Consider the following 24,477-nt stretch of genomic DNA (forward strand, 5'->3'; position numbering starts at 1 on the left):
ATCCGCGAAAATAAGTTGTTTACAGTATATCATTACAGATATTAAAAAGATTTTGTGTATTAAAATTATGCTCTTAGTTTATACTAATACAATCTTTCGCGTCGTTTGTTTACTTTTTCTTCCACCACATTTTTTTCCTTTCGCTGTGCGGTTGACGAATTTCTACCGAAAGGACAATTATCGAGGTTAAAGTCGATGCAGACGGAAAAGGGATCTACAAATTAGAATATGTGACAAAAATTCAATAGCAGTCAATTCTGAATACTGTTTTGTATAAAATAAAGGATATTCTTTGTACACGTGTTTTATAGTAAAATTAGCAATTCAGTATATAACACATTATTCATCTTTTTTCAGCCGGTTTGTCTCAGAACTGACGATCGTCTGAAATATTATATAAAAGTAAATAGTTAGTGTATGTAGTGTGCTTTATTACTTTATATAGTAATGATTTTAATTAGCGTTACTTAATTAATTTAACCCAAAATAAGGTTCCATTGCTGGTTTCTTGCCGTTTATGTTATGCAAGCAGGCGGGAATGGTTTGTATCCGTTTTGCACTTATATTGTCTTCTCTTAGTTATTTCCTCTGTTATCGAAACACCCGTCTCACACAGAGACAGAACTTGATGTGCATCTTTCAAAAAAGAAAAAAAGAAATACTATAAACTTGCACCACTGAGAAATGTGTTAATCATCAGTGTTCTAGGTTTTTTTTCTTCTTCTCTGAGTTATTTCCCCCGTTCAAGGAGGACATGTGAAACATCGTGACAGCAGCTACTAATTGGACTTTCAAATCCTATGGAAGGAAAACTGCAATACTGTTAAAATATCAGCTTAGTGCATTATTGCATAAAATAGTTTAAGAAAGTTTTAACATGGACCTTAGCTGTGTATCACCATGGACATATCAAGCCGCGTTTATTTGTTTTAGTTTTATTAAATTTGAAAGATCAGATAATTATGACTTTAAAAGAAAATCCTCCACTTCCGAATAGTTTTTGTTTCGATTATATAAGGATTTTTTACAATAAAAAATTCAACAACAAAAAAGGAAAAGAACACATGTAAAACATGCACTATGCCAATCATTACTACAGAATTCACTAGACTAGTAATTTAACAATAAAAACCTATTACACAAAATCATTGTTCCAATGATAAAGTTTTTAACGGAATTGAGTTTACCTTGTTTAGGCTATTTATGTTTAAAGAACTCCATAAAGGCTGCGTTAAAAGATGTGCCAACATCGGTCTGTTAACAGTAATACGGTTTTTTTATTATTCGTTTCACTTTTTTAACAACTGGCCCATGCATGATCCCCCTTTATCCATGAAAGGATAAGGGAATGAGTTACTGCAATGCCATAAAGTTGAAATGATAAAATCAAAGGTGTAGCAAAGTTTTCAGAACGAGCCTGTAGTGGTGAAGATATGATATGTTTATTCAACGCTACCCTAAAATCAAATCTCACATATGACCAAAAACATACTCTACTATCATCGACTAATGGACGAAAAATCAACTGTCCATATCAGTAACGACTTATAATGTTTGTTAAAGTTGTAACGATTGATAAGTTTCACTTTAATTTGCAGTTATTTTGTAACTGTCCCAACTTTAAAAGTGTTTGACGCTTGAAATAGCTGTCACAGTCATTAAAGGTCCCAATGTAAAAAAAAAACGTCTTCCGAAAATAGCTTCGAACTTTAGTGACTTTTTTTTCCTTAAGTTTTCCAAACATATATCATTGTATCTTGCGTAGCAAGGGAGGAACATATGAGATTCCGCTTTATTTTCAAAATCAGTCTGTTGTTATTGTCTCCTTTCGTTACACCAAAACAGTTTCACCTACAATATTTACCTATAAACTAGCATTGCAAGATCTTGATTTAGAAGAATACTTGAAAAACCCTCTGACTTATGAGTGTTCGCACTCTTTATATAGTTACAAGTCATATTGCCATGTTATAACAAGTGATCTAAATATAGTTTAACATGTACATCTTTGGAAGGTGACATATCATGGTCCCAATTTTAGAGAGCCAAAACACATTAATTACAGCCATTACTTTAAAATTATAATGAATTCCATTGAAGATTACGCAAAATTGGGCAAAACAAAAAAGGAGTGATTTAGCCACGGTCTGGATGAGTTAACGCAATTAGGTCGATGCTACAACGTAGAATCCACAAGCTAAAACACTATGTAAAAGTCCGACCTAAGTTGGTTTCAGGGACAAAGATGAGGCGGAAAATACCAGAGGTACATTCCAACTCATAAGCAGAAAATAAAATGACAACGCCATAGCTTAAAAAGAGCAACAGATAAAAAAAAATAGTTTACAAACTAACTAAGCAACACTAACCCAAACAAAAACTGGGGTGGTCTCAGTTGCCCCGCTTAGAAATATCTGAACATCTCTTCACGACATATATGTTGTTCCTGTGGACAAAACTTCAAACAATATCGAACAAAAAGGTAACCTTTGGTAAAGGGTGAGATCTTGGAAACCATAAGTCCTTTACGACGTCATTGGATATTTCAATAACCTACAAATCTGAGAACTTACCTAGTTTGTATTGAGTACCCAACTTTCACAACGCTCCGTACCAACAACGATACATCGCCGGTGCATCTGCATTTTCGTCCTTGAACCATTTTCTGTTCATCGGGAAAAATTGTAAGTTCTTGAAATAAATTCTATAAAATCATTCGATTTTTCCACCGTTTACTCTACCATACCATAAGAAAAATTGAAATCCTGTCTTTAAAAAGTAGGGCTTTCCTCGATAAAATTTGTACCATACGCTAAACATTAATTGTTTTTGGATATAACTCGGCATATTTTGTTAAGTAATGGCTACAAAATAAAACATTCCACACCGAAGATCAAGTGATCAGTACGCTGGAAATGTATCTCGTTGTCAACATTTTTGTATAATTTGGGGGTATAATTATTATCCAGAAAATTGTCAGCATTCCAATGGGATACAACTTTGTACCTCTATTTGCCGACTTATTCTTATTTTCATATGAGTCGAAGTTCCTTACACACTTTTAATTTTTTTTTTCGATTTAGATCGCCTGGTCCTATAGGGTATTGTAATTACTTGGATCCGTCGTCGTTGCCTCCTTGTAGAGATAACTGTCATTAAATGACATTTTTTTTAAAGTTTTGCTTTATTTTTTGCCTGATATTTTTTAAGATAACTATATAATATATAGATGTAGCATTACTGCTGTAGATAGTAAACATTTCCAATTTAAGCTTTATTTCGAAGTCAGGTTGCTGTATAGTTGATGTTTTACCAACATTTTCATTTGTTCTTACTTTATTCTTTATGTTTCAGAGTTTTTAAATGGAAAACTGACAATCAAACAACAACTCAATGACAAAATGCATGTTAATAATCATACATTTGCAACAAAAAAGCCACTAAATCTCTCGTCTGTTTTGACAGATGAGTTTGAAATTGAGTACTCATATGCCTACATTTGGTTTGTTAATGGAACATTTCAAGAATGGAATGAAAGTTATTCTTACATTACATATAATGGTATTACTCCTGGGAAGTTAAATATTACTGTCAAAGTTAAAGCATCCTTTGATTTTCTTTCAAACAAAGAAGGGATATTTACCAAGTTCATCACTTTAAAGGGTAAGATTTAATAGATTTTTAATTTACATTGTTTTAACCACAAATCGTAAAATTCAAGGATATGACTGCAAAAAGTTGAAAACCAAAATTATCATATTGAAAGGTAAGCTGATAAATTATTAATATGATGTGTTTATTACTGCAAAAATAATGACATGATGAATATCAAAACATTTAACTGTATATACTAATATGATATTATGCAACAGTTTATGGCAAGAATTGTGTTGATTAAATGCTACTCATATGCGGACTGAGCTTATCATCAACCACGAACATCACATTTTGTCAGTACATATCGTAAAATACCTTATTATTTAGCAGTTTACAGTTATAAACTTATATCTCAAGTCATGTGAATAAAACATAACAATGCAAATTATTTCTAGAAATTGACCATTACACTAATTCATATTTGCATTTCTAAAAAGGTTCACCGGTAAATACCAAGAATACGAAAAATAAAATACCTTATTGATAAATATTCCATATCAATTCACAAACGATAAATGGCTGTCTTGCAGTATAGATGCTGCATGGGTAAATACTTTATTTATCATCTTAGTTACGTGTTAAGGATTCTTTCATTTGTCTTTCTGAATTATTTATCTTTACTGTTGTTCCCTTTGGCATGGCTCGGTTCTTACACATCCCGCCATTCTATGCTATGGTCATTTCTTGGTTTTTTGTTGTCTTTAATTTTTGCTTATGTGCTTTGTATTTGTGCCATTTTTTTTACTTTAAAATCATTTTTTTATAGTGATCAAGATTATAACACATTGACTGCTTTACTTCTACTTTTGACTTTTTTACCTATTATGTTTGTTTGTTTTGATTTGTCATTGTTGTCAGTATAGTGGCATTTTGTTTCACTGTCAATCACGTGAGTGGTTAAGATAGCTACACAACCTGGCTTAATCCTTCATTTCGACATAAGGAAATGTCTGTACCAAGTCGGGAATATGACCTTTCAATTCCATTCGCTTGATATATTTGATGCTTTTGATTTTGCAATATGATAAGGAACTTTCCGTTTTGAATTTTCCTTGGATTTTTTTTTTTTTTTTTTTTTTTACTTTTTGCAAAAAAAATCGTGCATTGCTTATTGTTTAGGCACATCTGACCCAAAAGGTTTTCAAGAATGTGTCCATAGTACACGGATCACTCGCCCTATCATGTTCTATATTCAATGAACCTTGAAAATGGGGTTAATATTTATCAAAGGTACCAAAGTTATAATTTAATACGCCAGACGCATCAGTCACGCTCAGATCAAAATGGTTATAAAGCTCTAAAACTCTAATTTGGCATGAAAATTAAAAAGATCATTTCAGTTGTGCTGATTCGGGGAGCATTTAGCAAAGGTATAAACAATATTGAGTTATTGAATTTATGAAAAGAACTACATTTTCAAAGAACTTAATTTATATGCGAATAAAAAGGATTTTTTACACCGAGAAGCAACACTTTGGTAAGAGCTTAATTTCGAAAAAACGGGAAAATAAATTTAAGTGAGAACCCCTAAAATTTAACCTCCTATGTGAAAATGTGTCAGCTTCAATAAAAGCCGTAACATATCCAAGTTAACGATATGGCCAGAAAAATTGAGATAAATGCTATCCTTACCGGCTACCTGGAAAGGCATCTTGACCCAGGTAGTGTTTGTACATATTATCCGTTTTTTTGTTGTTGCACATTGATAGCACTGTTAAACGATATGAACCGAATGTTACCGTATTATGACTATTATGATTCTCATGTTCAGACGTTCAGACTCCATTACCGATGTCAGTAAACTTGTCTTGTAGAAATCAATATGTTAATCATTTTTGTACTAATGAACTCAAACTGTTTGGCTTCATGTACTTCAATTTTTGTCATCACAGTACTTTAATTTTTATCATCATCGGAGTACAATTCTTGTCACCATATTTTTATTCAAATCTTGTTATTATCGTATTTCAATTCCTGTTTCATCGTACTGTAAATTTGCATCATCGTTGTACAATTCTTGTCATCATCGTACCTCAATTGTTTTCATCATCGTACTTCAGTTCTTGTTGCAGGCGTAATTTAAATCTTTTCATCAGAGTACTGCAATTTATGTCATCATCGTACTTTTATTTTTGACATCATCGTTCTTCAAATCTTGTCATCGTGGTACTCCAAAACTTGTCATCGTCGTACAGCAATTCTTGTCATCATAGTACTTGTTTTCTTGTCATCATCGTTCTTTTATTCTTGTCATCATCGTACTTTCTATAACTGCCGTCATCATACTTAAATTATTGTCATCATCATACTTCGATTCATGTCATCATCGTACTTCAATTTATGTCATCATCGTACTTTCATTCTTGTCATCATCGTACCTAATTCCTGTTATCATCATACTTCAATTCTTGTCATCATCGTATTTCAAGTATTGTCATAATCGTACTTCAATTCATGTCATCATCGTTCTTCAATTCATGTCATCATCGTACCTAATTCATGTCATCATCTTACTTCAGTTCTTGTCATCATCGTATTTCAAGTATTGTCATAATCGTACTTCAATTCATGTCATCATCGTTCTTCAATTCATGTCATCATCATACTTTAATACTTGTCATCACCGTACTTCAATTTTTGTCATCATCGTACTTTAATTTATCGTCATTATCGTACTTCAATGTATGTTATCATCATACTTCAATTTTGGTCATCATCGTACTTTAATTCTCGTCATTATCGTACTTCAATGTATGTTATCATCATACTTCAATTTTGGTCATCATCGTACTTTAATTCTCGTCATTATCGTACTTCAATTTATGTTATCATCGTACTTCAATTCTTATTCTCAATGAACTGCCATTCTTGTCTTCATCACACTTCAATTATTGTCACCATGCTATTTTAACGTCTGACAAATTAGTTGCATTTCTACGAAATGAACGTTGTTTTCCTTTCATTCCGGGAGCGGTAGCAACTTCATTAGATGATATAGAATTATCTTATTAGACAGAAGCAGTTCAATTCCCACACAAAACACCAGCGCCTACAATTCTCGTGATCGTAAAATTTGAAACAATCGTATGCATTTTTTAATTTTTGCACACTGAAGATAAATAATAAACAGAGGTTGTTACTTGTAAAGCGAAGCATGTAAGTGGCATAGTTCCGTTTGTAGTAAATATCGCTGTCATCGAGATGTTTTTTTTCTCTAATGCGAAGCCTGGATAGTAATCCGTATGTATGTTTCTACGGTGGTAAACAGAAAAAGGATACAGAATCCCCCTGGCTCTGTAATGGTCGTCCCTTTAGCGTATTCAAACAAACAAAGTCGTGTCAGAATGATGTTAATAATATTTGGCATTATTGTTTCCCGTCACTATCTGTCTCAAATGTGAAGGTCACAAACTTTACATAATCCCAATATTGAAATAAAAAGTCGAGTCTGTCATGAACGTGTTGATTGATATCTTATATATAACGTATTTTGTATTGACGACCACTGTATCACGAAGGTCTTTTCAAAAAGTTGAAAATCTAACTTGGCATTTTACCCCAAAAAAAAACGATATGTGAGAAAATATTTCAATTTCGAAATAAATCATAAATATTCAATATAAAGATAAGGAGATGTGTTATGATTGTCAAAGGGATATACAACTATTAACCCGAGTCCAAAGACCGAAGTTGTAAGACTACTATTTGACACTATACGACCTTCAACAATGAGCAAACCTATAATATATAGTAAACTTTATAAGGCTTTTTGACATAACAAATGAGAAAAAAATTATAAGAGAAACACAACAGCTTGATTGGATACCAGAAACAACTATTTAAGCAAATATGACAGACAATCAATGACAATCACTTCATTACAACCTCCTGACTTGATATAATGCTCATGGTTTCATATATGCTTTTACACACGCTAATAAAAAATATTGCGATATTTCAATCATCCCTTTCCATGGGACAGTGGACAAGAATATTTTATATAGTTAAAAAGGGCTTCAATCGTCAGATCGGCACCAATTACATAAAAAGCCAATTACTATACAAGGTACCATTCTAAGAATACTCATTACTGAAAGCAAAGAAAGGCGTTTGGACCTCAAAGTGTTGTCCAACCAAAGTGTACAATATGAACAGATAAGGTTGGAACGTCTTTAACAAAGTGCGAAATACTAAAATCACAAACTTTCAACGCTTTAAAACATATAAAAGTACAAAAGAATAATGCAATTCTTTGAATTGCCCAAACAATTGCATTACAACAACGAAATTACTAGTTGAAACACGCCTTTTTTTCATCTTGTTTTTGTGTTGTTTTTTTTTATGTTGGCATGGAGAGAATGTGCAGTTATAATTGTTGCATTTTATACGGGAATAAAAAAAAATATAACCTCTGGAGTGACTCGGCTAATCAAAATTACGGAATCGTATTAAACTTCTATTCGATATAACTATTTGCATATGAAAATTGTGTGTTCATTTATTTCAGATGCAATCAACATCGGCAATATCACGGGTGAAAATGAAGTATGTGAAGGTCAACATATGTATGTCAATGTTTCTTACAATGGAAGGTAAAAATATTCTTAAAACTAAACAAGAGTGCATGACAGACTAACATGTACACAATATAATCAATATATGCATTAAATAAAGTGAAAAACTACTTTCCGCTATATAGATGGTGTTCTTTCACTAAATAATTCAAAATTTGGTGACTATGTTGAACGCATCTATTCCATTGAACTAGAGATAAAGGATACAACAGATACAGTTAAATCGGCCTCATATCTTGACTTACATCTAAAAAATTGACAATGAGGGTCGATTGAAAACAAAACTTTATGACAAAAGAGATGATTTCAGCTTTCTAATTGTGAACTTTCCATTTCTAAGTAGCAACATTCCAGCAGCACCTGCATACGGTCTATATATCTCCCAATTGATACGTGTTTGCATTTCCTATCATGATTTTCTTGATCACTACGTAAATTGTACGGACGCCATCACGAGTTGGTTGACCGTTATGGAATAACCGTTTCACAAATGATATTGGATATGTTCCTTTCGTCGTAACTACAATCCCTTTCCCTTTCATGTGTTATTAAAATTTACTGTTACAAAATGATAGAAATAATTATAAATTAAGGAATGTATCTCCCTCATGCAAAGCTCTGATTCCTTTCACGGACAATACTTTGGCTATACTTTTTGGACCTTTTGGGTTATAGCTCTTCATCTTTTATATAAGCTTTGGATTTCAAATATTTTGGCCACGAGCATCACTGAAGAGACATGTATTGTCGAAATGCGCATCTGGTGCATGAAAATTGGTACCGTTAATTTTATTTCACGAATGTGACCTACCGAATTAGACTATTTACCGGATTTGATATATCATAAGCAACACGACGGGTGCCACATGTGGAGCAGGATCTGCTTACCCTTCCGGAGCAATTGAGATCACCCCTAGTTTTTTGTTTTTTACTCTTTAGTTTTCTATGTTGTGTTATGTGTACTATTGTTTGTCTGTTATTCCTTGTCATTTTTTCGCCATGGCGTTGTTAATTTATTTTCGATTTATGAGTATTACTGTACATGTCCCTGTGGTATCTTTCGTCCCTCTTTTTGAACCAATGCTTATAATGTCTAAGAAACATACTAAACCATGAAAACTTAACATTGACCAATAAACCATGAAAATGAGGTCAAAGTGAGATGATACCTTCCAGAGAAACACCTTACAATCATGTAATGCAACAAATATAGTTGACCTTTTGCTTATAGTTTAAGAAAAACAGACCAAGTCACAAAAACATATCACTGAGCAATGAACCGTGAAAATGAGGTCAAATAAAACCTCCAAGACTAACATGTACATCATAAAATATTTACATACCCTAAATATAGTTGACTTATTGCATATAGTATCAGAAAAAAAACCAAAAACATAACTTTGACCACTGAACCATGAAAATGAGATCAAGGTCATATGATACCTGCCAGTTGGACATGTCCCCCTTATAATTATTCCATACGCTAAATATATCAGACCTATTGATTATTTTATCTGATATATGGACCTACCTACCAAAACTTAACTTTGTTGACATATCCTTGAAATGAGTCTGAGGTCAAATGAAAACTGTCTGTTGGGCATGAGGATCTTGCAAGGTATGCACATTCTAAATATAGTTATTATATTACTCATAATAAGAAAGAAATCAACATTGCAAAAATCTAAACTTTTAAAGTGGTCACTGAACTATACAAATGAGGTCAAGGACAAAGGACATATGAAAGACGGAAACATTGTAACATAAGGCTTCTATGTACAAAATATGAAGCATCAAAGTTTTCCGCCTTCTAAAATATAAAGCTTTAAAGAAGTGAACTAACGCCACCGCCACTGGATCACTATCCCTATGTCGAGCTTTCTATGACAGAAGTCGCAAGCTCGACAAAAAATGCAGGGATAGGTGAAAACAAGTATGCAATGTGCATGTAGAAGAAACAGTAATTAACAGCCAATCATTTCTGAGGTATTTTCGTGCGCTTCGACCTATGAAAATACCGTACTTGTCATATTACAGTCTAGGTATAAATTCATATTTTAACAGTAAATCGACCGATGAACGACCGCAAAGCTTCAAACACAAAACAGTTATTTTGTATTACCATATTCTATGGTAATAAGGTCATCGATAAATGAATTAGGCCATACACAGACATGTACACCTTACAATCATTCCATACAGCTAAAATAGTTGACCTGTTGTTTAAAGTATTTTATAAACGGACAAAATTACGAAAACTTAATAAATGATGATCTGGGGTCAAGGTCGGGTAATTACCTGCTAGACATGTACACGTTACAATTGTTCCATACACCAAACATAGCTGACATATTGCTATTAGTAATACCTTATATTGACAAAAGAACCAAGAATATGATATCAAGGTCAGATAATACCAGTTAGACCGACATGAATACCTTACATTCATTTCATATACCAAATACAGTTGATTTGATGATTAGTCTTGTATTATTTTAATTTTAGTTTCTTGTGTACAATTTGGAAATTAGTATGGCGTTCATTATCACTGGACTAGTATATATTTGTTTAGGGGCCAGCTGAAGGACGCCTCCGGGTGCGGGAATTTCTCGCTACATTGAAGACCTGTTGGTGACCCTCTGCTGTTGTTTTTTATTTGGGCGGGTTGTTGTCTCTTTGACACATTCCCCATTTCCATTCTCAATTTTAAAGTACTTTTAAAAAAACAGACAAAAAACACACAAAACCCTAACATTTAACAATGAACAATGTAGTGATATACATTTGTTTGTGTTTGTTCTTTGTCCAAACGTTTCTTTTTGTCCTGAGGTACACCAAGTTATTGAGTTTCATTCTGTTGTTGGTCTTGATCAAATTATTAACATTAATTATGATAAGACAGTTTTGCAGATAAAAACAAAATCTAATTAAGATAAGGTAAAAAGAATTCTTACAGTAATAGGTAAATCATGCATGAGACACTTTTGTGGAAAAAAGAAGACAAGAATATGTTGGAATAATTTTTGTCCAGCCTACTGAATGAATAGTTATAATAAAATAGAGGAAAACACTCTATTTTTATAAAAAATGAAAAAAGATTAAAAAATGGTTCAACAAAGGTATATTTTAATCAATGATATTGTATAAGATTTTGGAAAGAATCTCAGTTTGGAACGGTTAGAAAAAACATTCAAAATTTACAGAAATCTTATGAAATATGTAACAGTTTAATTTCTGCTGTAAAGAGAATATGAAAGTGCTACGATTTTGATAATTATAAACTATCAATCCCATTTATTCCTTCATTTGTCAAGATTTTTTGCTAAAGCTCATGGTGTACTAAAGACATGTATTAACTATTAATTCGAAATGATATATTTTCAACGGGTCAGAAATAATAGAACTTGAATCAACTTTTAAATTCAGATGAAATAAATGGTGATAAATTTTCAAATTAACATTCATAGTCATAAAAAAATGACCAAATTGCAGTGCCGCGTTACAATGTAGATAAATCAGCATATTTTAGGTACAAATATTATAAATATTTGAATAAAATTAATGTCACTTACAGTCCAAATTGTACTTTTTGCTAAGATGAAGCAGAAAACCATTGAACACTTATTTTGGAATTGTGAGTATGTTCAAACATTCATTGATGAAATTGACTTGTTTTTGTCCAATGGTATAAGTGTTCCATTTACCATATCACATTTTCGGGGATAATACGAATTCATTTAGTGGGGTATGCATTTACAAATAAAGCAATATATTTTCGACTGCAAATATTTAAAAAGAAAAGAAAAGCGTTTACATTGGAAGTAGTGTAAAATAGTAAAAAAAGAAAAATAAAGTCGTTATACAGCAATGAAAAAAAACTAATTGGTATTCAAAATAAAAGAGTAGATATTTTTGACAAGAGTTGGAATGCTTTTGCTATTTTTTTCAGTGAATGATAATTTTTTACAATGTTTTTGTGTACATAAATTAGTAGAAATAGAATTGTCATATGATATATTAGCTGTTATGAGAAAATACTAAATAATTAATCTGTGCAATTAAAAAAAAAACCTTTTAAATTCTTCTTGAAACTACCCTTTTTCATTATTTGATTGCTTTTAGATCTACATACATACTTAAAATATATATCTTTATATCTTATTACTAAAACAACAAAACACTGTATTGTTTATAACCTGTGCATTTGTTACATTAGATAATTATATGTTTGATAATCTTAATTGTAAGCTTCTTGTTTGATGTTACTAACATGTAATATATTTTTTGTATCTTAGTTTAAATTATAGTATGACGTCCATTTTCACTGCACTATAGAGTCACATACTACTAACAAATACTTACATCTGTATAACTATTCTATTTCATGTACATTGTTTTGTAAAAAAAAGCCAACATATATATGTAACAGAACTATTCTACTTTCCAATAAATAGCTAAAAGATTACATTTTAACAAATTTGTAAAACTGCTATATTTTGGGGCCAAAAAGTGGTCTTACCGGGTCTACTCCTTTTGTGAAAATCCTAATAGGATTGTTTCAACTTAAATGACGATTATGTTTACGTTTTGTTTGGTATTATCGGTAGAAATACTGCAAACTGTAAACCGAACATGTGATCAGCAATGCAAGATCAACAAAAGATTGTTTTGTCATGAGTTCTATGCTAGTCCATAATGTTTAAAGGTTGTCCTTGTTTAAGATTAACATAGACCTAGGTTAGCGACACATGGTTATAAGTCTCAAGCTTGATAGATATAACAAGTGATTAGATATCATAATGTGTTGAAATATGATTGAACAATTTTGCTTTATCACAGCCATTCGTATCTCTAATAGTTATCAAAGATACCAGGATTATGATTTAGTACGTTTCGTCTACATAAGACTCATCAGTGACGCTCATATCAAAATATTTATAAAGCCAAACAAGTACAAAGTTGTAGAGCATTGAGTGAAGTAAGGTTAAGGCAATTTTTTTCTTATCTAAGATTGAAAATATTCTAATCTGATGAATATCATTAGTCACAGAATATTTCAATATCTTGATATATGAATAGTTTCGACAGTCAATATGATAATCAAATTAGGGATGGGAGTTACAAAATCATTTGATTAGACAGAAACTGCCTTTGATTACATTGCTCCTGTGCTTTGATTTATTTATTTTAACATTGACATAATTTTAGTAGCGTAATATGTGACAGAAGATTGTAAATCATTATGGTTTCGTGGGACCATGACATCATTCCTCAAATTCAAAATAATTAAGTTTTTAAATATGAAGTAACATAATTGATCTTTTTATAGCAGAAATTGTCTGTAATTTTGTCATGTCTTCACTAAAATTATAATTTATCAGGTTTATTGTGTTTACAGCAATCCAACAGAAATATGTTGGCATGTTATGCATATAAATGAAAGTTTAAACTGTACATGGTTAAATGGAAACGAAAACAGATATACAATAGACTTACACACTGACCACAAGGAAGGCACATACAAACTGAATATAACCATGAAAAATGATGTTAGCAAGGCTTATGCTCTGATATCTTTCAAAGTTATAGATGGATATAAAGGTTTGTTGTCTACATCAAAAACTTTTATTATCTTGTCATGTATACAAATTTCAGTGACATATTTTAAAAGCTTTAGTTTTCTTAATTCAAATATGTTCATGTCTTCTTAACTTGGCAAGGCTGGTAATCTACACACGCAGAACAATTGGTTCTGCAATAAAAACCGAGAGAGAATTTCTGGTTGTTCTTGAGTGGAGCAATTGCCATCGCTTCCAAAGGTATGTACATTTCTAAATTGCAACTTTCTAATTTAACTGATCAAAATATTGAAAATCGGAGAATGCTATGGTGTGGTGAATTCGTTAACGAAGAGATACATGTATTATTTATTGTTGTAAAATCAGTTGCCCACGACAAATTGGCGAAAAAAGTTACATTTAAATTTTAAAATGGTTCTATCAACAGATCTACAAGTTCAAATGTTCAAATGTAATTAATTTTTTTCGGTCAATGGGTATGAATGTCGTTTTGGGCGGCTTGGAAGCTGTCCGAAGTTGGAAGACGTCTTAATAAATCTAAAAACTACAAATTTTCATTATTTCGTGCGTGAGGGGATCAGTTCTGATTGAGGACATCGTGAATGCGTGAGGAAACATGAAGTCGTATCTTTATATCCAAGCTTTGGACCGTTCGGGATTGCCTTAATGTCCTAAATTTGGTTAGAGTGTACATGAAAAAACACATTTGTGTGCATAAAAAGACTATGAGATAGAATTTTGAAATAAATTGTGATGTCAATGATTTTGTTTTCTACCTACAAGTAAAAATTAAAATTTTCCAAATCAGCCGAGTATAATTTTTTTACGAAAAGAGTTGTATCCTCTTAAATGGCTTATGTAAAAAAAAAAATCTAAAAACACAAAATTTGATATTTGTTTAATTATTTTGATTTACACAATAAATCACCAAGTTTTCTTTATGATTTCCTCAGATAGAATTTTCTTGATAGTCAGATACTATCAACAAGACCTCAATTAGAACCAATCCCCTCACGCAGGAAATAATGAAAATTTGTAGTTTTTATATTTATTAAGACGTCTATCAATAAATAAACAGTCTAACCAAGGAATTGCAAATTTGTCTCCAAATTTCCAGATAGGGAAAATTTTAAGTTTTACTTGTAGCAAGAAAAGGACCGGTAGAACGTGAAAATTATCCCTTAAAAATAATTGTCAGCATCCAATGAAAGCTATCATGACAAACGAATTACTTTAAAATGGGTTTTTTCATGAACAATTTCACCATTAAGCAATATCAACGACTCATAGCTTGGATATTAAGATATGATTTCACGTACCTTCACGCTTTCACGATGTCCTCAATTAGAACCAATCCCCTCACGCAGGAAATAATGAAAATTTGTAGTTGTTAGACGTCTTTCAACTTCGGATGTGACGTTACGCACGTTGTTGCGTCAATATCGTGTAATCAACCAGTCCACATTAATAAACAGCTTTTCTATAAAATCTTAACAGTAAAGTTATATAAAATTTATATCCATAGACTTGACAGGTAAATACTATTACTGAATATGCGTTCCTGTAACGACCAACGCTTTTGTTTGGCAAAAAACAAATAGTGTTCAATATGGGCAGATTTAGGAAAATGTTAAGTTATCAAAAGGAGTAGGTCCGGTAAGGACCGATTTTGGCCTCAAATTTCAGGTTCATCTTACGAAAGATTTTGACCCCTTTTTAACCACTTAAGTGTCTATTTCATTTGAATCAATTAGTTTATGTGAAAGATTTTAACTGATTTAGTCTTTAAAAACGACCCGATTCAAGCTCAAATATGAAAAATCTACTAAATATGCCGAAAAATGTCACTTTTCAGATGGTTTTTGTCAAAAATGAAAGTGGCCGCATCCATGTTCATCCTCAAAAAATCAACGGTACCAATTTTGTTGCACCAGATGCGCATTTCGACAATATATGTCTCTTCAGTGATGCTCGTGGCCAAAATATTTGAAATCCAAAGCTTATATAAAAGATGAAGAGCTATAATCCAAAAGGTCAAAAAAGTATAGCCAAATTCGTGAAAGGAATCAGAGCTTTGCATGAGGGAGATACATTCCTTAATTTATAATAATTTCTAATATTTTTTAACAGCAAATTTTAATAACACAAAAAATCCGTATTTTCATGCCAGTACCGAAGTACTGGCTACTGGGCTGGTGATACCCTCGGGGACTAATAGTCCACCAGCAGAGGCATCGACCCAGTGGTAGTCATAAAATCAACGGTACCAATTTTGTTGCACCAGATGCGCATTTCGACAATATATGTCTCTTCAGTGATGCTCAACCTTTATATATGTTATGTATTATCATAAAATACAACTTACATTTCAATATCAAGGATGAACACGAATGCGGCCACTTTCGTTTCACACGAAAACCGTCTAAAATTTAACTAAAATGCTAGAATTGTGAAGATTTCAGTAATTTAGCATGACTTAATGGTGCTAGTACCCGATATATGTGCATTGTATTGTCAAAAACAGCCCATATTTATGTAGCAGAAGCATTCTACTGTCCAATAAATAACTAAAAGTTTACATTTTAACAATTTTGTAAAACTACTATATTTTGGGGCCAAAAAGGGGTCTTACTGGACCTACTCCTTTATAGGTTTTAAAATATAAGATTTTATCACATATTTGTTACGAATACGTTGGGTTTTGCATATGCAATAACCTCAAAATTGCCCGGGGCAAAAAATGAAGATATTGATATTGTGCCCTGATTCCAAATGACGTCACGTCATTGCGTCCTTAACGACACTTTTGTGATACAAAATTTAACATTTTACCTGTTATGTTTCATTAAATTGTAATAATTTAACTTTGTGTCTCTATTCTGCAGAACTTAAATATGTGATAAATAGATTATAACATGTCTTTTCCATATTGGCCCTGGTATCATCCCTCGACCCATATCGGCCCTCGGCTAAAGCCTCGAGGCCGATATGGGAGTCTCGGGATGATACCAGGGCCAATATGGAAAAAGCCATGTTATAATCTATACATATAAAATTTTCGGTTAATGTAAATTCTGCTCATAAAAGTACATAGATAGACCATATCAAAACCGAATTTTTGTAGCACTCACATCACATATAAAAGTGCAACGGCTTCTAGCAAATGTCTTGCAAGATGTCCAATGTCGGATTTCGACGCTTTTTACAAATAATCGGTCATTTGCGACGTTATTTATTGAAAATTTAGATTTGTTGCATTCTAAATAGTGCTTTTCCGTAATTGTACAATAACTCTACAAAACAGCTACATACTTTTTGAAAATTTACGTAGTCAAAACGACTTCGTTTTCAAAAAAATGAAATGTCTTGCAAGTTTGTCCACTGGACGATTTTCGTACGTTTTCAACGTTGTATCTTTACTAGTATAATACATGTACATGATATAGTTTGGGATGCGATGAACGTAATTGATAATTTTTATGCCGATACTTATGCACTGTAAGGTCGTTTGCTTTTTTCTATACACTTGATTTATTGATAAAAATAACATTGGACAAGACATATATATATACTGATGATATTTTAAAGTTCATACTCTTCATTTAATACATAATAAAAACATCTTTTTTGTTTAATGGTTGATTATTAAAGAAGAGAAACTATGATAATTTAATTATCGCATATTATTCCTTAACATTCGTTATGTTTGTGGTCCTTGAGTAAGACCAAGTTTGTTTTTTTAATGGGAATTTAATTTCAATTTTATTTTAATTAAAGCAAAATATATATCGTCTTCCTTTTCGGATCTAAATGGGGAAACATTGCATTTTATTACGTTTTAATATGTCAATTGGTAGAGAGTTGTGTCATTGGCACTCGATCATCATACCGTATAATTCTTCTCATTTCATACAGACTTGTGCATTACCCAAATACGATATATTTTGTTGTTTGTTGCTTACGTTACTTTGTGGGAACTATTTTATGCTTTTCAGTACAACCAAACATTAAGAAGTATCCATGATATTGATGTGCAAAACAAAAATTGCAAGCGAAATAAAAAAAATAACTCCAATAATCGTTAATCGCCGTAAAACGTTGACGTTACTATTTTAGACGCAATATCGTGCGTAACGTCACAGCGTTCACGCCGCCCGGAACGACATTCATACCCATTGACCGAAAAAAAACCACTAAATTTGAACTTGTAGATCTGTTGATAGAACCATTTCAAAATTAAATGATAACTTTCTACGCCAATTTGTCGTGGGCAACTGATTTTGTTGGAGGTTAACTCCATGTACAACAGTAAATGAAACATGTACCTGTTCGTTAAAGTATTCTGATCTAGTAACACCTGCATTTTAAGTATTCACCACAGCATAGCATTCTCCGTTTTTCAATATTGTGATCAGTTAAATTAGAAAGTTGCAATTAAATGTACATACCTTTGGAAGCGGTTACAATTGCTCCACTCATGCACAACCGGGAAATCCTCTCACGGTTTCCATTGCAGAACCAATTGTTCTGCGTCTGTAGATTACCACCCGTGTTGGTGAGTTTATATATTCTGCTGTTAAAAGCTGTATGTCTTGCTTAGAGTAATTGTTGGCAATGTGGCAGTGCTTTCTTCGGCAAATATTGTTACGTCTTCTGTTTATTCTTACTTTTGGAAAAGTGCTTATGAATTAAACCATTGATACTAGATATAAACATACAAATGCATCATCAAGATCCATGCCTCTCAAACGCATACAGAATATGAAGTAATTCTAAAAGCTTGACCATGCCAAATGGCTTTCAAAAATTAGTTGATACATTAAGTTATTCTGATCAAAGATGTTGATAAAAGTACTTATGATATATCATTGATTTACCATTATCGAAAAAAATCGGAAAAACAGTGCTGTAGTTGAATAGTTAATGCTCTGTTAATTTTGAATTTGAATCGCACTTATCCGTTGAACTGTCTCCTCTACGCGTCGCCAGTAAACTGCATTGGCAACAGTCAAATCGCTAAATGACATTACATATACAGTTATTCGTCCAAATTAAAATTTGTTTGGACAACTCTCGTTGTCATATTCTAAATTTAGGCACCTATGTTATTTCTCTAGCGCCTTGAAATACAACACTTTTTACGTATGTGAGGTCACAATGCCCGGCTATGTCGTCATGCAATATCTTCTGCTACATCACACTACTCATTGAAAAGAATTATTACACTGTATAACCTTTGACGTTTTATTTGAAAGAGATACAGTAAAGAACTGGTGCTTGCACAGAAAATAAGAACACATATGCCCCTTGACACAGTCAGATTAGGTAAACGTGTCCCTCCGGCATAGATAGGGTTAAAACATCAACATATCGCTATTAATAAGTCATTTATGTTTCAGATCACAAGATCTCCAGTGTGATGGTAGTGACAATTACTTTTTGCTTGGTTGGTCTTATAGTAACAGTGGCTGCATTAGCATATTCATTAAAAGTACGAAAAAAGTGTCATATTACTGAAGTAGCTGATTTTAATTTCCATCCACATATAAAGAAGGGACCCAAAATTTCGACAGTAATGAAGAATTTATTATATGAGTTTTTAGAGAAAGATAGATTAAATAGGAGACAAAACAATTTAAACAAACATCAGTCAACAATCAAGACATATGGTACTATCGAATCGTCAAACGATGACGATATGCTCTTATACAATCTGTGATCATTTATTTTTTTGCAATAGTGAGTATTGCTTAGGTGTTTTCATACCACTTTACAAATGTTGCTTTGCTTTTTCAATTACATGTCAATGACTATGAAATGGAATTACTATGTAAAAGTATAATAAATCATATGAAGTACAAGACTTATCATTATTTTAACTTATGTACACTGATGAAATGATTTTATTTTCAGTTCTTGCAAGATATGTTAAACACACTTTTATCATATTGACTTGTTAATGTGGTCATGTAAAATTTTCCAAAACAAAAAAATATGGTATAAAATATCCACCATTTTCTACATTTGGAAATGCCTGTACTAAGTCAAGAATATGACAGTTATTGTCCATTCTTTTGATGTATTTTATCATTTGATTTTGCTATTTGATTAGGGTCTTTACGTTTTGAATTTTCACTATTTTTGTGATTTAACTTTTTCCTAATACCTTACAATGTGAATGCTATAGAGATTTAAGGAGACAGTTTATTAAACCTAAATATTAGCAACCATCGATAGGGCCATACAACATTTTTCGACCTGATTAGTATATGTAAGCGTTAATTATATTACAGGTATGAGATTTTAGTGATATTTGGCCTATAACATTAAACCTGGCATGAACTATAATTGTGAATTATGTTTCAGGTTTTTTTACATACATTGTGACTTGTTATCGTATTTATTTTATATAAGAAAACTATCACAGTTATATAAGAAAAATTATTGCGTTCAGAAATTTTTCATATTGTAAAAAAACACATCATTATCATATTTGAAAAAATATCGCATAATGATTTTAATTGAATATATACCTCTACAAATGATAAATTGTGCGTTTATATTTCATTTAATCAATATATCGATTTCCTCGTATTAATACAACTTGCTTATTATTATATTATTGAATTCATGAAAGTAATACAGCAGACGTTTGTCATGTCAAATATTACCCTGTTTTACGAATACTTACAACTTTATACTGAGAAATCTTCCTTTCTTCATACAAATGTAAACATTCGTCTGAAATTTCACACGATGCATCAAGTTCATATTAGACAATATCGATACTTCATATAAGAAACGTTTTTTATCGATTCGCTTCTTCCCTAGACTGATCTTACTTATTTTTCTCGTTCTATTGGGTTTAACCTTTCATTATACATGTTACTAAACATGTATGCCATATAATATTTAAGGTCTTTCCTCTACGCGAGGAAAGACCTTATTGTTTTTCCAATGTTTTTTTTTCCAGCATTTTTCGGCACGCCCTCCTACCTCTCCTATTAGAGTTATCAATACCAAAAGTGAACCATCGATAGACCTCAACATGAACTTTTACCAGATGAACTTTTGTAGGATTTCACCATCCCCTTTAGAAGTTATCTCCCTTTTATTGATTTTTTTCAACATAGTCCCCCCAAAATGTATTAAAAGATATCATGACTTTATTTGGACAATAGGTAAATCTCATCATGATGTATTTTTTGTACTTCATTTTCGAATATCGTAATGTATTTGTTTACCTCAACTACTGTATTTGTATTTATATTGTATTTTTCTCTGTAAACTTTTATTTATTTATTTTTTAGAATAAGGCATAGATCTATCATTATAGTTTTCAAGATGATAGGTCAAAACGCATTTATTTTTTCTATATATTTGTTGGTTTCAAACTTGAGGCTCTAGAGAGCCTGCATTGTTCCCCAAGTCAATGTGCATTTTAATAATGGACACTCCAAAATTGCGGACTAGAATAGAATTCATGAAATAAATCTCTTTTTTGTTGATTTATATTGCTGATATATTTTTTTTCTTGTAAAGCTTCGTTTGTCTTCTTTATTTTTTGCATAAACACGAAAAGGTTTTTAAAAAAAAGGTCACTACTGAATTTATGTCATACACTCCTATAGGTAAAGAGTCTACAAATGATATCGGAATAATATGAGCAACAATTTATATGTAGATCTTGTCTTGCTGGTTATTTTCATTTTATTATTTAAAGTGTCAATTTATATTTTATAATCTCAAAATAATAAGTTATCAAAAGTACCAGGCAGTCATTCCCAAAAAATGGGTACAATTACAAAATTTCAGTGTCGCCGGCAAATAACCACAAAATGCAAGCTTAACATATGTCACAGATAATCTTTTTCGTGTTCTAAGTGATAAATATGTATACTAAAATAAAATTATATTCTTTTGTGATGTATATCGTAAATATATTTGTGTGATTTACTATTCAATATACGGAAATCACACGAATTCCGAATGTCGCCAAGAAAAACTCCAAATATCGGTGTGAATTAAAATACTTTATTTCATCTAAATCATGATTAGATTTGCTTTTTTTATTTGACACTATATTGATTTTTATCCACAAAAATATTTTAGAATCAAAAGTTATAATATACACTTTGATTTACCCATTAAACCAATGTCGCCGATAAACGTATAACCTACCGTAACGCATCTTTAGGTACAGTCAAAACATATTTATATGATTGGAAATCATGCCCAAAGTCATTAAGCAAAGTTGATACATCAAATTTTAAAATCCTGCCTTTAACTTTTATTGCAATGAAACGAAAAATCAAAAAAAATCTTCTCTTTCTCTTTTTTTCGATTGTCGCATATAAGAATCCAACCTACGTAACGCGTATTTTGGAACGCACTAACCAAGAACAAATCAAAATGATGATTATTTCATTGAAAGCACCCATAAAGCTTCTCAATAATCAGTTTTGATAAAGCAACTCGACAATATTGTTACATATTTCCATGTATAATGTAAATAAAACTAACCTCCGTTCAAATAACCTCCGTGACGCAGTTATTTACAGTTAAGTTGTCAGACTTTTTTTATCAGTATCAGCGGCTGCCGACACTGCCGAAAGTCATTTTTGTAGCAGACATCATTTATTATAAAGAAAACAGACAAACAAAATACAGATTTTGAGAAAAAAAAATGTTGTTTTGAGAAAGGTAGGTTAACTTGTTTTTTCCCTATTATGTGAGCAACATTATAACGTTTAATAAACGTTATATCAGCCATTTTCTTAGATTTAAAATAGTCTACAACACAACTTGTGTAATTACGACGACAATCATAACTTTAACAGCGGTTTATGGCAAACATTTTCAACATTATTTAGGACTCATCAATGTAACGGAGGTTATGCAAATAAAAAAAAATCTAAAGATGCATGTAAACACGATCATACCAATTGAAATTCTTGTACATTGTTATAGATACCAAATCAGTTCATCAATTATCACTAATAAAAATCAAAAGGTGATGTCAATCATAGATGACATCATTGATTTACGTTACGGAGGATAGAAATTTAAGGAAAACTTTATTTTTTCTCTAACAGGACTTTACTCTTTTTAGATAACGATTTACTAAGAAAAATGTTTAATTCTGTTGTCTTGTTTGTCATTTAATTCCAATATTTACATTCATTTATATGTTTGCTGTTGGTAAGAACTGGAATTGTCCGTTATGGAGGTTTTAATGTCGTTACGGAGGATAGAAATTTTCGAAATGAAACTATGTTGACTCCAAAACTTCATAGTTGAGTAGAATACATACATTATGGTGTGAAGGAAGATGACATTATCTGTATAGAGCTAATAAAATTAAGTTGAACAGTATTTGGTTTAGGTAAAAAATATTTTTGAGTGAAAGTTCATGAATCGTTACGGAGATTTTGAAAAGAACAAGTCCATTTGACTAAAAGAAACATATAACTTGATAGAAAACTGTTTTTTAGTTTGTAATGTCAATAAATTGTTTAGAAAAGCTAGCATTAAAGAGTAAAGTGTTACTATGTATCAGCATTCAGATACTGGTTTGATATCAACCTCCGTAACAAAGATGGGGGTGTGGATTAATATAAGCATAAAAAATACATACAAGTGATTCAAAACATAAATAATAGGGTTTTTCCTGGAAAGCTGATTTATGAAACTAAAATATTATACAGCATAACATTTCATTAGTTAAAATTTATTACTAAATAAGTTGTAAAAACTACTTATTTGAATTATTTTTTAAACACTATATTAATTCAGACCTTAAAATTGGTATTTGCTTTCAATATATACAGAATAATACGTATAAATCAGTTTGCTATGGTGGTGAATGTAACCCATTTCACATGAGCCTGGATTTAAATCTTGTGTTTTTCTCTAATGCAATTTTTAAGATGACTTTATACAACACTAACCTCCGATACGTTCATACTTACCTTGTCTTACAAAAAATGCTAAAACTAGAAAACAACTAAAATGGTGTAAGTAAAAATTTAAAAAATGACAGACTAGATATAGACACAGAAGAAAACAACACTCTCTCTCTGCTCAGTTGAAATTTATTTTCTAACAGTGTCTACATTCGAATTGTACCCATTTTTTGGGAATGACTGCAGGATTATAATTTTATACGCCAGACAAAAAAACACACAAAAAAATATGATATAAATCCTCATAAAAGAGCAATAACTCATAAATGAAGTCAACTGACGATTTCAAACAAATACATTTATTGGTATATCTGGTCTTTGTGATCATTTGTGCTGTCTAAACGGGGTCTATATATACGTTTATTAAGATAATAGCCCAAAACACCAAAATGGGTTAGAATCATCTTTAAATAGCAACAACTACAGAGGAGTCAACTGGCGATTTTGGCTAATAAACTTTAATGATCTTGCCTCACTGATCAAATCTGCTTATATTAATTTCTATTTGGCTTTTTTATTCTGTAATATATAAGTAACCAGATGCTTCGCAGGGCGCAGCTTTATACGACCGCAGAGGTCAAACCCTGATAAGTTGCGGCAAGTATGGACTCAACATTCAAGCTTGATACAGTTCTGAATATGGATTGTGATTAAATAGATGACACAGCAAAGGTTTTTGACACAGAATGAATGTGGTCTAAT

At 31.6% G+C, this 24,477-nt stretch overlaps 1 protein-coding gene across 1 annotated transcript in view; it reads left to right on the forward strand.

Moving 5' to 3' along the window:
* LOC143044718 (uncharacterized) overlaps positions 1-19,671 on the forward strand; it is a 33,469-nt gene extending 13,798 nt beyond the window's left edge. Inside the window, exons 3-6 of the mRNA XM_076216810.1 lie at positions 3,355-3,663; positions 8,165-8,249; positions 13,630-13,832; positions 19,210-19,671. Of these exons, the coding sequence (XP_076072925.1) occupies positions 3,355-3,663; positions 8,165-8,249; positions 13,630-13,832; positions 19,210-19,529 (917 nt within the window). The 3' untranslated portion in view covers positions 19,530-19,671. The remainder of the gene's footprint in view (positions 1-3,354; positions 3,664-8,164; positions 8,250-13,629; positions 13,833-19,209) is intronic.
* Positions 19,672-24,477: the final 4,806 nt, after the last annotated feature.

This window comes from Mytilus galloprovincialis, chromosome 9 (genome assembly GCF_965363235.1).
Source record: "Mytilus galloprovincialis chromosome 9, xbMytGall1.hap1.1, whole genome shotgun sequence".
Taxonomy (NCBI): domain Eukaryota; kingdom Metazoa; phylum Mollusca; class Bivalvia; order Mytilida; family Mytilidae; genus Mytilus; species Mytilus galloprovincialis.